Source organism: Apteryx mantelli, chromosome 3 (genome assembly GCF_036417845.1).
Source record: "Apteryx mantelli isolate bAptMan1 chromosome 3, bAptMan1.hap1, whole genome shotgun sequence".
Taxonomy (NCBI): domain Eukaryota; kingdom Metazoa; phylum Chordata; class Aves; order Apterygiformes; family Apterygidae; genus Apteryx; species Apteryx mantelli.
The window spans coordinates 39,226,525-39,244,059 of record NC_089980.1 but is presented as its reverse complement, the minus strand read 5'-3'; the positions used below and the strand labels follow the sequence as shown (position 1 = coordinate 39,244,059).

General features: G+C 36.4%; 1 protein-coding gene across 5 annotated transcripts in view; it reads left to right on the top strand.

The window, feature by feature from the left end:
* The window catches only part of SRBD1 (S1 RNA binding domain 1), a 144,468-nt gene extending 129,262 nt beyond the window's left edge, over positions 1 to 15,206 (top strand). For all 5 annotated transcript variants that reach the window (XM_067293159.1, XM_067293160.1, XM_067293157.1 and 2 more), the window contains 2 exons: positions 11,316 to 11,500; positions 14,211 to 15,206. In XM_067293159.1, the coding sequence (XP_067149260.1) occupies positions 11,316 to 11,500; positions 14,211 to 14,500 (475 nt within the window). In that variant the 3' untranslated portion in view covers positions 14,501 to 15,206. The remainder of the gene's footprint in view (positions 1 to 11,315; positions 11,501 to 14,210) is intronic.
* Positions 15,207 to 17,535: the final 2,329 nt, after the last annotated feature.

The following is a 17,535-nucleotide window of genomic DNA, read 5'->3' as shown; positions in this document are numbered from 1 at the left end:
GTAGTGTATCATGTAGTTTCCTTATTCAAAAGAATGTCAGTTAAGATCAAAACAGATATGAAAACATAGCAGTGTTTATTAGCGAAACACCTTAAGTAGTAAGCATAGCATCCTTGTCTGTTGTAACTAACTGAATCAGTCTTATCTTTTTGCTTTGGGCTTGTTCTCTGTTGTCTTACCTCTTAGATGGTATCAATACATTTATATTTATCGGTATCCGTATTTTGATGTAAAAATAATATCAAAAAGTGCTTTCTATGAATGTACTCCCTCTATGTTCAATAGTGTTTTTCTTGCAATGAAAGCTGATTTCCTTTGAAAGTTCATTAAACATGAAGGTGATAACTTTTGCAGTATAGATTATATTAACATGGAGTTGATAGATGACACATAATGGTGTGCGGAAGGAGGGAAATAACCCTAAAGCTTTTTAACTGTAAATAGTTATTTGAAGAAAAAAAAAAACACAGCTTTGCAGCAACCTTACAAAAGCCAAGAGGTGTAGTATTAAAAATGGACACCGATGACATAAAGGCTAAATATAAACCAGATATCTTCCCCCGAAGCAACTAATGCTATAGTTTAGTAACGATTATATGTTTAAACTGACCTTTCGGAAGAAGTGTATAAGTTGTTAAGCTTCTCAGAACTTAGGGAAATTGTCCTCCAAACCAATTTGCTGCATAAATTTGAATTAAGAAAAAATTATACCAGGAATACAGACTGCATGTAAGATATGATCCAAAGCATTTTAGGCCTGATGAAGAGTTTTGTTAACTTTGGGCAGTGGATGGAACTGGGCTTGTAATTCCCTGTTGCTGAGCCTAAGTTCATGGAAAAGTTTCTAAGAGCCTGTAGGTCAAACTGTGTTCATGTTGCTGATTTGAGGATCTTACTGAACTCAGCCACCATTTGAGGGGCTTTTTAAGATGTCAGTATTAAGCTTTAACTCTGCTATGGTTTAAAATCTAGCTAATCGATAGTTTTTATATTTTAAATCAAATGCACACAAGAACCACTGAGACCGTTAGAATCAGTACTTAATACATTTCCAAGTAACACTCTTTATTTGTTGCTTTCAAAGGGACTTTCTGTTTTCACAGAATTTTGTCAGGGGCCATGTCACACTCAAGGGTGGATCTGTGCTACCAAAGGGCAGAATTATTATCATGAATAAGATGGACAGATTTAGTTAAAGACATCAAAGTACAGTATTACATATCTCTTACCATAGCAGTCAAAATGGCTGGAATAAATGCTGCATGAACAAACCATAAAGACTTCCTTATGCCATGTCTACCATATCTTTCCATGAGAAAAATTCTTTCATGAAAATTTTATTGAATTAAAAGTTTTCATGGGAAATTGCATTTATTTTTAAACAAAATAAACCAGTAATTTTTATCCACTGCTTCCACCCAAATTACCCAAAAGCAGTAGTCCACATTACAGATTTATGACATACAAAATTATCAGTTTTTAAAACAATGTTTTTGAGGGATAGAAGTCCACCAAAACTTGAAACCACAAATTTTGTTTTTCTGAACTATGTTGTAGCTCAAGAGGCCAAGCAGTTTTAAAAAAAAAAAGGTTAAAAGAATTGCTCCCAAGTGGCGACTTTGGTTGCCAAGCTTTAGGCTGGAGCCAATTTTTATGGATGAATTAGAAACCTCCTGAAAAATAAGTTTTTTTTATAATGGAAACATTGATGTAATCTTTACTATGGTGGTACAAATGGTGCTGGTATGATTGATTTATGGCATTTAGTCATCTTAACTTAAAATCTGTACAATTTCTGTAAAATAATTGGAAAGCATCTTACTGGTGTCTTAACACGTTGTGCAGATGACCAAAACATTTCTGTTCATGGTTTCTGCATTATCAAAGCTTGGTTTTGTGATGTGTAGTGATCAAGCCTAGGAATACCTCTAAATAGTGTGAATCATAATTTCTTAGACACCGAAGGAAAAAAAAATTTTTAAGTACTTTGTAGACAGCATATTTTCCTGCAAAACAGGACTGTGTTTTAAGTTTATGAAGAGTCTGTATGTGAAAACCAGTTTATAGTGGCAGAATCTTATACATACAATTAATACAACATGTAGAGCATATCCAGTTTCTTGGTACACATTGTAAAAGAGCTGCTAGGAAAACCAAGGAAACGTTTAGGAAACCTCCAGAAGTTACAACCAGGTTATGCTTATAAACCAAAATGCTGGAAAGAAAAGGCAACGTTTTTCTGTGTTGCATCAGTCTGCTGAGTGTAGTTAGTTTCATATGATGGAATCTCAACCTTTGCTGATTTTGTTTAAGTCTCATAAAAAGTACTCTTTGATAAAGATTCGCAATCAGCATGTGTATTTGATGCTCACAAATTGCAGCATCTGGCAGGCAGGTTGTATTTCAATCAGTCTGACTTCTTAAAAATCTTTTACCACTGTTTAGAACAGAGATCTAAAGTTGTGATTTAGCTTAATGCAGGTGGGAATCTCCCCTGGCTAATTGCATGGTTGTAGGGCCTTGCCTAGTAAAGAATCATGGTGCTAACTGTGGTTGGTAATGCCTTAAGAGATGTTTTTGACATACTGAGCAGAGTGACTTGTAGTGAAGATTCATGCCTCCTGCTTGGTCTGTGTATTGATAATGCTTCTTGCTGCCCCTAAAGGACTTTGATTCAACAAAGCACTTGTTCACGTGTTTATACTCACCATAAAAATATTTGGAGTTAAAAGTTTTGGAGTTAAATGCAGCATCCTGTTGTTAAAATTTTATATTTCATTGCATATGGATTGACCACTTTTCAGATGTTTCTGTTATTTCTGCCATTCTGGTAAATGGGTGGATTTAGCAGCTGATGGGTAGTATCTCAGCTGCTGTGCTGTAAACCTGCAGCAAGTAACTGCACTTGCTAGCTTTGAAGGCAAATACTGACACTCAGGGAAATGGAGAAGGAAAGCTATTGATTAAAGAGGGAACTACAAAAGAAAAGGGGCTTCCTCATCTGTCCTGTACACAACTGTACGCTTTTCCTTTGACTGCCTTGCCAGCTCTCTGCTTGGCTGGTGTGGGGACCTTCTGTCCAGGTCCCTGTTCTGTCACCCAGTAACTGAGGTGATCCATAAGGAGAATAGAAATTGGCAAAGGAATAAATCAGTTATGCGATAAGGTGTTTGAGCAAGTGAAAAAGCTTTGTGTTCTATACACTCTAAACATGTATATTTTACAGAGGATGGGAATTTTTACTGTGATAGGATATCTTTTATTTAATTCACTACAACTTCATCAGAAAAACCTTTTGTCCACTTCAGCAAGACTGTAGTTACCTAGCTAATGTGGACTGTGTGTGTATTCAAGCTGTTTAATGTGCAAAATAATTCCTTTTGTGTCCTAGTAAAGTATTAGTTTCTTTTAAAAAGGCCTGAAAAAGTTAAAGTTAAGCTCAGTAAATTAATGAATGCTATGTCTATTTCTAGTAGCAAAGGTAACCCTTTGCTACCTAATTAAGGAGAACATTTACAGAATTAAGACCATTAAGCCCAATAAATAATAGTTGATATTCATCACTCTGGAACACCAGTTCGTTCACCTGCCTGATTCTCAACTTAATAGCTGGATTTTTAGAGCATTTACTTTTGAAAAATATCTTCTTAACAAATTAAAAGAGCAGAAAAGGCTTTAAATGATAATAGCCATTTGATAAAAGATATTTTAAAATATTTATATTATGTGCAACACACAGTTGACAAGAATGATTATGAGAACTTTTAAATTACAACAAATTTATCCTCCATTTACACTGTAAATACTAGACCCATAAAATTAAGTGGTGTTTTTCTTTTCTTTCTTTTTTTTTTTGGTTGAGGTTTTGAAAACCTAAATGATTTCCTACCAGTTGGATTAAAAAATAATTTTGAAGAAAAAAATTATGAAGCTTCTTTTATTGAATGATCTCATTTAGCTGTAGTACTGATTATTTCTGGATAACTATTCATGATTCACTGCATTGTATCTCAGGGTTATGCTTCAGTTATATGATATATTGGTAGTTGTGAAAATGGTTAATGACAACCTGCCTAACACTATGGTAGCAAAGTGGCCACACTGCAGTGTATTGATGTCTGAATTTCTTTTCTCAGTCAAACTGATTGTTTCTCACATGTGTACTTTCAAAAATATTGTAAATTATCTGAGTGCTCTGTAGTCTTCTGCATACATTCAGATAATCTATGATTTTAATAAGTTATGCCTCTGAGAAAAACACATATTGGTTAATACCTATATCTGGCCAAACACATAAGCAGTTTTAAATATATTTGAAACTTTAACTTTTTGTATCCAGCAACTAATTACATAGAGTAATGCACAAATATTATTTGATACATAGTCCCCATTAGTAGCTGAAATACTGAAGATTTATATGACTAGTGAAAACAGCGTGAGAACAGTCAACATCTGCATTATACCAATAATGCTTTTGCATTTCAAAACATGACTAAAACATAAATGTCTGCATAATTTAGCAGTTTGTTACTGTCACGTATGTACATTTTACTTAACAAAGCACATGCTAATGCAAAGTTGTTTTGTTTTCAGAGTGATTATGTTGCATTACCATTAATTCATGTGTGCACTGTGACAAGACGTAATGGCATATCATGTTGCTTTAATGTAATGAACCCAGTACTCCCAGCTCTTAAGTTGTGTTGCTGGAAATGATTACATAAAACAGAACGACTGTGACTAAAACCCTTGCAAAGCTTTAGAACTCCTGCATATTATAAGAAGCTTTTTGGGGGGGTTAAAATAGCTTCTTAAAATTTTACTGAAAGCGTCCCTTGGTAATATTTTACTCTTTTCTGACTGTTCTTGCATTCCACTGAAATTTACATTATCTTTTAGGCATTGCAATGGCCGTACTATAATTTTGTGCAGATGTGTGTGTTAAGTGAACATGATGTGCTTATTTGTTACATTTATGCTACTTTTCTTTCTTTATCTGGGTAAGATGGATGAAATTATGTATTAAATAAAAAACATCAGTGATTTAGCCATGACCATTCTCTGCAGGTCTTGTAACACTGCAAAGATTGCTTTTAAAACAAAGGTTGTTGTAAAAGCCTTTGAGTAACATCTAAATCTCGAAACCCTGAAACTCTAAATCTCTAAACCAGCTAAATCTCATCCTGGTCTGTAATACTTTCCTAAGGTACTGGCGAGTTGCTGTTCCTTACACAAAGTTCACCATTCACACAAACCATCAGTATTTGAGGAAATAAGAATAGTATATCTTACAATAATGACCTCACTTCTGAAAAAAAATCTCATCTTTCACTTCCTAGGTTTTGTCTTTTGAGTAGATAAACATAGCACTTGAACTACTGCAACATGTTACTTAGTCCATATGTGTAGCCAGGGAAAATATTTGGAGGACTTGCATTTTTACAGATTGCTTATGTTCCTATATTCATGCAGCTGGAACTGTCGTTTACAAACTTGGTTAGATATTTTCGAAGACTTGTATTGAAAGAGTTTAACATAACTAAGACCAAAATAAGGAGACTAGGGGAAACTTTTTTTTTTTTTTTGTAGCCATATCGCAGTCATACTCACTACTGACCTATATCTTTTTTTCCCCCCCGACCTTGAAGTAACTCTTGAAGGAAGTTGTAGGGTTGGTTTCTTTTAATAAGGAAACATTTAACTTTGTTCTTAGCAATGACATTTAAAAATAGAGATGATCAATATAATGCACCACTCTTCAGTCAGAGATTTGTACTTTATATCGATTTTTATTCTAAGTGCCCTCAAACCATGCTCATTTCAGTGAAAAAATGATACATGAAAAATAGAACTAGATTAAACAGTATCTTTTTTAAATTACATTTGTAGTCACTAACAAATTGCTTTTATCTGAAAATATTTTAATACATAGGTTTTTTTACCAAAACCTAAAGAGAAGAGACTTTGCGAAGAACTGTGTTGTTTCTGTTATGGGTATTTCTTGTGTATGTGTTTGTGCATGTTGGGCCTTTTTAAACATTGTTCTGTCTCTATTATAGCCCATAATTGTGAAATATTCTTAAATAATTGCCAAACTTTCAGAACATGAATAAATGTATTGAAGACAGTGGGACTTCATATGTACTTAAAACTGGGCACATGTTTAAGCACTTTCTTCAGTTGGAACCAAATTTTTATTCTGAGCAGTAACCAGGTTAAGTTACTGAAACAATTATAATTGACAATGCGGAGCCCAAACCTACCATTTTGCTTACACGAGGGATTCTTTTTAATACCAGCTAAATACTTTCATTGGGATTTCCTTGAGGGGGGGGGTGGCAGGGGAGGGAATAACTTTTATGAATAGTTATTGAGGGATCAGGCACCTGGTTTACATCCTGTTGCTCGCTAGTTTTCTTTCCAGCAGCCTGCACATACTGCAGTGCATTCTGATTGCATTAGCCACACATCTAAAAGTTCTGTGCGTAAGTTTTATACATCTGTGAACGCTCCACGCAGTTGCACTTATTAACAGTGAAACTCACCCCATTGCCGATTTCCAATGTGAGCTTGCTTCTGTGAGATTCTAAGGGTGAAAAAATGTGACTTGGAGGTACTCGAGCTGAATTTCCATTTGAAGTAAAATAGAGCCAAGTATGTGAATGTCAGCAAACTTGTTTATAGGAGTGCTCAGTAAAGCATATATTATTTAGAAGGTTGAGTCATGAGGCTAGTAGGGCTTGTCGTGTTACATCTGGCATGTCAGTCAAAGCGTGGACAGCTGCTGCCTGTCACTGCTGCGCTGCTGTGGCACTGTCCATCTCTCAACACCAACAGTCAGCAGCTCTTTCTTAGTAGCTTTGTGAAGAATATTTTGCCTGGACTTACACACATTTTCAGTATCATCGTTACAACCACTTTTAATGGTTTTCTGCAGTAGACGGAAGATACTGTCATAGAAGGTCTGATGTTTTTGTATATTGGCTGTTATTATACAAAATACTTGCGTAGTAGTAGTGTTTGCATAGTATACTGGAAATAAAGGGTTGTGTTTAATATTGAACAATTTTGCATTTGTTTTGATATTTACTTTGTTTTCTAACAACCTCAAATTACTTTAAAAATTAGGAACATTAAAAGTTGAAATCTGGTCAATTAAAGCAGTCACCCACTGAATTCTTGTGTGAGTTTTTTGTTTTTTCTTCACATGCTTCCACATGAAATATCCATATAAATTAAGAAAACTAGTGAGAAAATATCTATGACTCTTAAATGCAACTGTATGTATTTCAGCTAACAGTACTCTTAAATCACCATGGTTGCACCTTTAGTCAGTACCAAACTGGAAGTACTGACAGCCAGTTTTAGACTGGTATCTTCCTCTTGGTGATATCAGTGGGCAGTCTGGAATGAAGATGTGCCCCTGTGCTCAGAGATGAGCTTTGTGATTTACTGAAAGTCAGGATATTGCTTGTATTTTGTTCCTTCTATTTTGTTTTCTGAAAGAAAAAATTAATTTTAAATTTCAATGCATGTAACATTTTATGAGTTACCACCTATCACACTGTCAGTTGGGTTTCTTGGGTAAAAAAGATACTGTTTCCTGTCAAAAGAAACACTAGCTGCAGGTTTCGATTAAAGCAGGGTGTGTATTTTTGAGGGGAACGGAGGCTGAGAGTACCGGGAGGCTTGCTTTCTTATGGAGCTGGAATGTTTCCCACCACTCCCAAGTGCAGGGCATGAACCTGCTGATCTACATGTCTCCTGTGGGTGGTAGGTTACACCTGTCAGGTGCTATGAGGTAGCATAAGGACAGAATGGAGAGATTCTATTAGGAATTTGAAAGGAATATTCAAACTCCTTAGGAGAGAGAAAGTAATTCAATTTCATAGTCTGTTTGCATTAAGGACAACTTGTTTTGCATTTTGAAGTCTTGCGCCAAAACAAGAACACTTCTTCAATGATAAATAAACTGTCTAAGGCATCATTGCTTAAGGAGCAGGGTCTGCATATGAATTTTTGTTGCTGTTTCTCTGTGCTTGCCCCAGCATATGTGCCAACGTTGTTGAACTGGAATGTCAGTAAGGTTATTTTTATTGGGTTTTTTGTTTTGTGGGATTTTTTTTAAGAGCTATCAGGGCAAGATGTATATATTTTTAATTTTAAGGTATTTATTTTCAGCCTTTTAGATGTCAGTCCAAATTTGTCTCATTCCTCAATGTGCATATGCATATAACAATAGGGAACAATAAGGGCATTTGTGTCGCATGACTACTTTTGCTTGATAATTTTTCAGTTTCTGAAAAAGTAATTGCTGTTGATCATGAAGTTCATAGATGGGAGAAGTACAGGCATACTTTGGAGATATTGCGGGTTTGGTTCCAGACCACTGCAATAAAGCGAATATCTCAACAAAGAGAGTCACACAAATTTTTTTGTTTCCTAGTGCATATAAAAGTTATGTTTACACTGTACTGTAGTCTATTAAGTGTGCAATAGCATTATGTCTAAAAAAAAACAAGGTACATACCTCAATTAAAAAATACTTTATTGCTAAAAAAAAATGCTAACCATCATCTGAGCCTTCAGCCAGTCATAATCTTTTTGCTGATGGAGGGTCTTGCCTCAGTGTTGATGGCTGCTGACTGACCAGGGTGGTGGTTGCTGATGGTTGGGGCGGCTGTGGCAATTTCTTAAAATAAGACAGCAGTGAAGTTTGCCCCATTGATTGACTCTTCCTTTCACGAAGGATTTCTCTGTAGCATGCGATGCTGTTTGATAGCATTTTACCCACAAGAGAACTTCTTTCAAAATTGGAGTCAATCCTCTCCAACCCTGCTGCTGCTTTATCAACTCAGTGTATGTAATATTCTAAATTCTTTGTTGTCATTTCAACAATGTTCACAGCATCTTCACCAGGAGTAGATTTCATCTCAAGAAACCACTTTCTTTGCTCGTCCCTAAGAAGCAACTCCTCATCCGTTAAAGGTTTATCAGGAGATTGCAGCAATTCAGTCCCATCTTCAGGCTCCACTTCCCATTCTAGTTCTCTTGCTACTTCCACCACATCTGCAGTTACTTCCTCCACTGAAGTCTTGAAGCCCTCAAAGTCCTCCATGAGGGCTGGAATCAACTTCTTCCAGACTCCTGTGAGTGTTGATATTTTGACCTCCTCCCATGAATCACAAATGTTCTTAATGGCATCTAGAATGGCGAATCCTTTCCAGAAGGTTTTCAATTTACTTTGCCCGGATCCATCAGAGGAATCGCTATCTATGGCAGCTCTAGCCTTACGAAATGTATTTCTTAAATAGTGAGACTTAAAGGTTGAAATGACTCCTTGATCCATGGGCTGCAGAATGGATGTTGTGTTAGCAGGCATGAAAACAGCATTAATCTCATTGTACATCTCCATCAGAGTTCTTGGGTGACCAGGTGCCTTGTCAATGAGCAGTAATATCTTGAAAGGAATCTTTTTTTTGAGCAGTAGGTCTCAACAGCAGGCTTAAAATATTCAGTAAACCATGTTGTAAATAGATGTGCTGTCATCCAGGCTTTGTTGTTCCATTTATAGAGCACAGGCAGAGTAGATTGAGCACAATTCTTAAGGGCCCTAGGATTTTCAGAATGGTAAATGAGCATTGACTTCAACTTCAAGTCACCAGCTGCATTAGCCCCGAACAAGAGAGTCAGCCTGTCCTTTGAAGCTTTGAAGCCAGGCGTTGACTTCTCCTCTCTAGCTATGAAAGTCCTAGGTGGCATCTTCTTCCAACAGAAGGCTGTTTTGTCTACCTTGAAAATCTGTTGTTTAGCATAGTCACCTTCATCAGTTCTCCTAGCTAGATCTTCTGGATAACTTGCTGCAGCTTTTGCATCAGCACTTGCTGCTTCACCTTGCCCTTTGATGTTATGGAGACGGCTTCTTTCCTGAAACCTCATGAACCAACGTCTGCTAGCTTCACACTTTTCTTCTGCAGCTTCCTCCCCTCTCTCAGCCTTCCCAGAATTGAAGGGAGTTAGGGCCTTGCTTTGGATGAGGCTTTGGCTTAAGGGAATGTTGTGGCTGGTCTGATCTTCTATCCAGACCACTAAAACTTTCTCCCTGTCAGCAGTAAGGCTGTTTTGCTTTCTTATCATGCATGTGTTCACTGGAGTAGCACTTTGAATTTCCTTCAAGACCTTTTCCTTTGCATTTGCAACTTGGCTCCTGCTTGGCGCAAGAGACCTGGCTTTTGGCCTATCTCGGCTTTCGGCATGCCTTCCTCCCTAAGCTGAATCACTTCTAGCTGTTGATTTCAAGTGAGAGACGTGCAACTCTTCCTTTCGCTTGAACACTTAGAGGCCATTGTAGGGGTATTAACTGGCCTAATTTCAATACTGTTGTGTCTCAGGGAATAGGGAGGCCCAAGGAGAGGGAGAGAGACGGGGGAACGGCTGGTCGGTGGAGCAGGCAGAACACACGCAACATTTATTGATTAAGTTTGCCGTCTTATACGGGTGGGTTCTTGGCACCCCAAAACAATTACAATAGTTACATCCAAGATCACTGATCACAGATCACCATAACAGATATAATAATAATGAAAAAGTTTGAAATATTGCAAGAATTACCAAAATGTGACACAGAGACACGAAGTGAGCACCTGCTGTTGGACTGCAAGCCGATAGACTTGCTCGACGCAGGGTGGCCACAAACCTTCAATTTGTTTAAAAAACAAAACAAACAAACAAACAAAAAAAATGCAATATCTGCAAAGCTCAATAAAGCAAAGTGCAATAAAATGAGGTACGCCTGTATTTTATGTAAAGTTTTTGTTATTCTTAATTTTAGTTAGAGGTTCCTTGTATTGATTTAATATTTTAAATGTTCATTGTAGTTTTACTAGATTGCTGTTCATTTTCATTTGAACTAGAGAGACATTAAAAATGATAATATTATAGAAATTTCACTTATTTCTAGTGAACTTTCATGATAAGAGAAATCTTTCGGTCATGATTGGATTAGTTTTTGGTATGAGGTAAATCAGCAGTCTGAGAAGTGATTCCCATTTTGAAATCTTGCTTACAGTTTTGTAACCTATTCCAGGAGATAAGCATATGCAGATAGGCTCAAAGTTTCCATGTTTGTTTCGGATCAGTGAGGAGTTGAGAGGGTATGCACTTAAGAAGCGGTTTGTTCACTGTTCAGATTTTTTAAAAGAAGTTTTCTCATGCATCGATGCAAAAGTAATTTAAAACCCTGAATGTAGTGAATGTCCAGTTACCACCAAAGGATGTTACAAATCTCTCACCATATCTTTGTTTGACCTTCTCAGGTTTTTATCTTTCATTGGAGGAAACCCAAATGACATAGGAAAGCCAGATATGCAGCAAAAAGTAAATGCAGTAATTCAAAAGGAAGGCCTGGAAGGAGTAGCAAAAAGGCTAAATACAACAGTGCACACATTGCAGCTAATCATTGATGGTCTGACTCAGCCCGAAGGCTTTGACATCAGAACAGGTAAACCCTTGTGAAAGCTGTAATCTCAGTTTGATTGTTTTACATACCAATTTTAAAACAGCATGTTTTCTTCTTCTGAAGTCAGTGGTAGATTTTTGTGGACATGTAACTCCCATTCTTTTCTCAGACAGGGTAAAGGGTATATCATAGTCAGATGTTTCTTTCCAGCTCAGTAATTAAGGAGTGTGAATCCTGTCTTAAATCATGGCCTTTTCAGCCATAGGAAGGGGAGTTGTATGGCTGTTAACAAATGAAATAGTTTCAATATGTTGACTCTATACTGATTAAATCTGTGTTGGCTCTCCATCATGGGGGGAATGCTGAGACCAAGCTGAAACGGTAGTAATAAAAGTCTATTGAGCAGTAGTGTGTGATTCTGCTCGTTTATTGCAGTAGTTCCTGCAGAAAAGTGTAATTGGAGCACATGGTCGTGACCCACCTTTGGTTAGAACTTTGCAATAGTGCTGAACAGTTTGAGGTGGGGGGAGCAAAGATGAGGTAGGCAATGAAGTAAAACATCTGGAGATGCTGTTGTTTAATGAAACTTACAGCTGGATTCTCTTACAACAGCCAGAGATAAAGGTAGACAGCAAAGATACAGGCTTGAAATAATAAATAGTAAACATATGCTTTAAGAAAAATAACATTTCTGTTCCACATTTTTTGGACTGATTAGTAGCTTCCTTGCAAATTTTCTAAATATTTTCCACCGGTGATCTTGAAAATGTGTATTTTATGAGAGTTCATTTATTCTGGTGGTCTCGCATCTAAATTACAGTAGGATAGATTATTAAGATATAAAGATATAAACATAAATGCATAAGGGAATCTTCAGTGGAAATATCCAGATTCTGCTGCTCTAGTTCATTCAATATTACTGTAGACAGAATCTCTGACTGGAACTCTGCTTGTCATAGCATAGTAACTCAGAAATGGTAAGGACTAGCCTAGTTTCCTTTGTCAGATGAAAACTGTGTTCCAACTTTGGAATTTCAAGCCCAAGGTAGGAGATATTCACTGATTGGTGGCAAGTCTCAGTCGTAGTAGGTGTTCTCCTAGTGGCCTTGTATAGCTGTAATTCACTATCTTTGCAACTCCGCTAGTAACTGTCAGTGAAGGAATGGGTAATGTTTAACAGGGCTCAGGCAGACTGAGCAGTTTGCACTCTACACTGGTTTAAAAAATAATCTTGGTTTAAGATTCAGTTCCACTCTTGTTCCCAACAACAGTGTAAGAGTAAAAAGAAAGAGTAAAAGAGTAAGGTAGCAATATCATACTATATATTACTTAGTGTAATTTGTTTAGCTTTCCTATGCATCCTCTTAAGCTTAATTGAAATTCTATGTTGTTGCTTATTTTTCCTGAATGAGTTTAGTGCAAGGCAAACACAAAGAACTGTTTGGGAAAAGGGAGAGAATAGAATATTTTTAATACATTATTTTAAAATCCTTTTTTCCAGCCTTACAAGGCATTACTTATAAGAAATGGTCTTTCTAACACTGAAGTTGAACAGCTACTCAGGTAACTGTGATGAATCTGCCAGGATGGAAAAAACAGATTTGCAAACATTAAAAGGATTCCCATCATTCCTCCAAATCTTGTTGTGGTCATTGCCCTGAACGGCTGTTTAGTTGCTTTCTTCATTGAAGTGCCACTGCATAGTATAATGTTACAAAAGGATTAACTGTTTTGGACTCAAGCAATTAGGTACATTCCTTCAGTGGAAACTTTGATGTCATTCAAAGTCTACTGCTGCCATTGCCAGCTTGTGTATTCTCTTGGAGTCTGATCCAAAGCCTGGTGAAGTCACAAAGATTCTCATTGATTTCCAGTGCATTTTAGCTAAAAGCTTGTTCCCCTCTTTTATTTCTTAGAGGCAAATATAGGAAAATTTTAGAATCCTGGTTTGGCGCTGCCCTTTGGTGAGGGGGAAGTGTAGAAAATCTCATTCCTAGTGGATCGTGGAAAAGATAAAACAGCAACAGGAAAAGTTTGAAAGGGAAGTTGTTGAGATGGCTTGGGGGTGGAAGGGTGTTGTGCAGGAGCAGAAAGCGGAAAGTAAGTAACAAGAGAGTTTGAAAAACCTTAACTGTACCATCTGAATTTGTATACATTAGGATACCTGCTTAAAATCACAAGTGTGACTTTTGATGTTGTCAGTGCAAAGAAGCAGTTGATTATGTGTTGTCATGATGCAGATGAACAACAAGCCTGAGTTATGGTGGTATAAGAACAGTAGTGCATCATTGACTTTTCTGTTGTTTAATATGTGGTGAGATTGAGTGTTTACCTTCCTGGATACAAATTTGTGATCTGAAATAGAATTATAGTATGATTTATGCAGCTCAAGTAAGAGTTACCTCTAACATCCCATCTTTTGTCACTAGCTCCAAGAATATTTAAGAAATCTTTCACAGCCACTAGCTAATATATGCTTCTGATCTCCTGTGATACTCTCCTACCACACAGTTCACTGTGCTTATTATTCCATTAGCCATAATCTTTTGAAGTGGCTAATAAAATAGAAGAAATCAGTTCTTTACCATAGATGGGTCTTTATATAAAAATCTAATGAAGCAGTATGTGGGGCCTGAGAGCTACCTTGAAATGACTTATTAATTAGAAACAATCAACTAGAAACAACCCTCAGAAAAAAAATGCAAGTTTTTTTCTCTAGTGTCTTATTTTTGTTTCTTGTTTCTTGTAACAGATTTTGATAAACCTGACTTCAAGAGAAGCATAGTCTGTTTTGAAGACCTAAGCGTTGGTACTGTTCTGACCGGAAAAGTTGAAAATGCAACACCATTTGGAGTCTTTGTTGATATTGGTGTGGGAAAAGCAGGTTTGATTCCAGTGCGAAACATAACAGAAGCAAAACTTTCTAAAGTGAAGAAGAGAAGAAGTCTTGGGTTAGGCCCTGGAGAAAGAGTGGAAGTTAAAGTGGTTAATATTGATATTCCTCGATTAAGGATAACATTGGATCTTATTCGTGTTTTATGAGAGGATTTTTTTTATGGTTGAGTCTTGCTTCATTTTAAATGTTAAGTATTGTCAGCAAGGTTCTAAAGATTCAGGCATTTAATGAGAATGTTGAAAATGAATGAATTTTGAAACCTTCAATCTCACTTTTTTTTTTTTAATCTAACAGTTTTTCCACATTTCTTGAATCCTTTCTATTAATAATTGCTGGAATGGTTTATTGGATTACCTCCAAGCAACCTTCTTATTTTGTGTACAGAGTAAATGAAATTCCAGTGGACTGTCAGACAAATCTCTTATCTGTTCTGTGTGTTCAAGATTTGCTCTCTCAAACAATCTTTGGCCAGTACTGCTCCAGCAGACACACCTATTGCTCCCACACAAAAAGCAGTCATTCAGTTTGCTTGTTTTCTGGAAGAGAATCTAAAGAGGGTACCTAGTTGTAGAAAAAAATGATCTTTTTAAGTTTAGTTGGTGATGACATCATTTCAAAAGTAGACTGAAAAAGAGCATCTGTTAATACTATTGATGGTTCAGAAATATTCTGCTTTAATTTATTTGAGCTACATTATTAGGAGTTCTGTTTTCCTGTTTTATTGTTGCTTGATCAGTTATCATTCTTTAACACACTTGGATATACCTTGGGGTTTAAGAAACTTTGCTCAAATGTGTCAAAAACATTTTTGTTGTTCTATACTTGTACATAATAAAAACACTTCTGGCCGTCTTTTCTCAGTGTACTGGTTATAAAAGCAATTTAAGAGTCTTAGCACTCTTTGTTTCCAAAATGTGCTACTTCAATAACATTTCAATTTAAGGATGTCCTTGTGAGGATGCGCTTGTCAGAGTCTCCTCTCTTAGGATTTGTTTTCTATTTTGTTTTCCCATTGGCTGAAGCTTCTGGGGCATAGTCAACAGAAGTAGAACAATCCTGAGACTTTAAGGAAATGCTTACAGGATCAGACTTCTCTGAAAAAAATGCATAGTAAAATCTTGTACATGCTAGTGACAGAAGCCTTCTCTAGCTGTCTGTAACTTCATTAGGTTGAATATCAGAGCCTCTGATACATAAAGATGATAGGTGAAGCCATTCATTTAAACTGTTTTCTCTTCTCTGCTCCATGTTGGTTTTATGGCAGGAGTAAGTCTTAATAAGAGTTGGGTTTAAGTAGTACAGAGCTCACTGCAAACAATTTTGTCTGAAGGACTGCTAAATGAGCTGGGATGATTACAAAAAGCTATCTGTGCCACAGGAAGAAAGAGATAAATTACTTCTTGCTAATCATATTTAGAATAATTTCTCATATTGTAATTGAGGTTATGATCAGCAGGATGGTTGGAAAAACTAACTGTGGTTCTGTCAGTACTATAGGTGAACAAGAAAGTTGTGGTTCCTGATCCCTCTTTCATGCTGAATAAAAATCTGCCCTTGCAAACACAAAAAACATATATTTTTTAAGTTGCTTATAATTTTTGCATTGGACAAGCTGTTACTGGAAATTCTGTAGAATTTACTTCAGAATTCTAATCATGATCAGTATCTAGTCCAGTAGTATCCAAAATACTGTCTGAAATGGTCCCAGAAAAGAAAAGCACAATCCCCACAATTAAAAAAATCTTTTAAGTAACTTAGTACAATCAATACAATCCAGAGATTTATAACTTCCATAATTTATCAGACAGAAAATATTTTTAAAGTTGTTCATTAAAATTCTATTAGCTCTTAGTTCTTGCAAGGTGAATGTATGCATCAGTGAAATCAGACTTATATTGCTAGACAGTTAAAAGTTCTTCTAGGCATCTGTCACTTGTATCTCTGAACCCATTTTAATCTTGGGAAGTTTGCCCTTTGATCTGTAAACTGATAGTTTGCTAACGGAGTTGACTATATCCCTTGTATTTATTAAGGCTACAGAAAAAAATCTCTTAAAGCCTCTTACAGGTTGGGGCACACTTTTAAAGGAAAATAAAGCAACTTCTCCATTTCCTTCACTTTGCAGCATCAAATTATGTCTGTGTTTCTCAAGGTGTAAACCTCTTTCTCTTTCCCTCATTTCCAAAGCATTATTCCCTATTCATAGGCATTGCATACCTATTTCTCTAACTCTATCAGTTAGAAAAAGCTAATATCCTGAAGATTAAGCATTTGTTTCACATCTTCAAGTTAAAACACTACAAAGCAGCTTTGGATGGATATATACGGACATGGATATTAACTTAACAAATGGAACTTAACAAATAAGTTCCATGTGCTTACATGCATCAGCCTAGGTATGATCTATTAAACTACATTACTGATGACTAGAAGAAAAATGTAGTTTCGCTTTAGCCAAAACCTTACTCTCCCTGTGCACACAGCTGAACAGAGTCTTTTAAGACTGGTTTAAATAAGCCCTGGGGCCAGTGTTGGGAAGGTATCAAACAGTCATTTTTAAGTCTTTCTGGAATGTATGCTGTGAGAAAAAAATTGTCAGTATTATGTAGATGGCTGAACTTGTATATGAATGTTAAAAGTGCAAGAGGAGAGAGACAGATGAGTGCAGTGAAGCACAGAAGATTTTATCAGCATGAGTAAGGAACAGACACATTGCTCAGAGGCCATTAGTTGTGCTGGTCACTTCAAATTGCCATGCAGATCTAGACTATAGCAGACTTAGTAAATGAAAATGTCACAGTTTCCTTTCCAAGATTGTCTTGCCTATATTTGATTTTCATTGTTCTGTGATGAGATGGTGGAGTCTTTTGGTGACCAAGAAAGAATAACTTTTCTGGCAGGTTGCTTTATCTGGAAAGGCTGGATTTGATGGAATATTTGTTTTGAGACTTGTCAAAAATTTTGAAATATCAGAACAGGTCTATGAAAAAATGAGTAATTAGAAGGCAGGCATATTAACAAGAGGCATGTCTTACATTTGTTACATGTGTATGTGCAGATACTTTTATTTGTGTGTATTACCTATAGAAGTCTAAATTAAATTGATAATGTTAGACTTACACCACTGAAAAGATAGCTATACACAAATAAGTCATTCATTGGCCTTGTGAACCCCATGCAC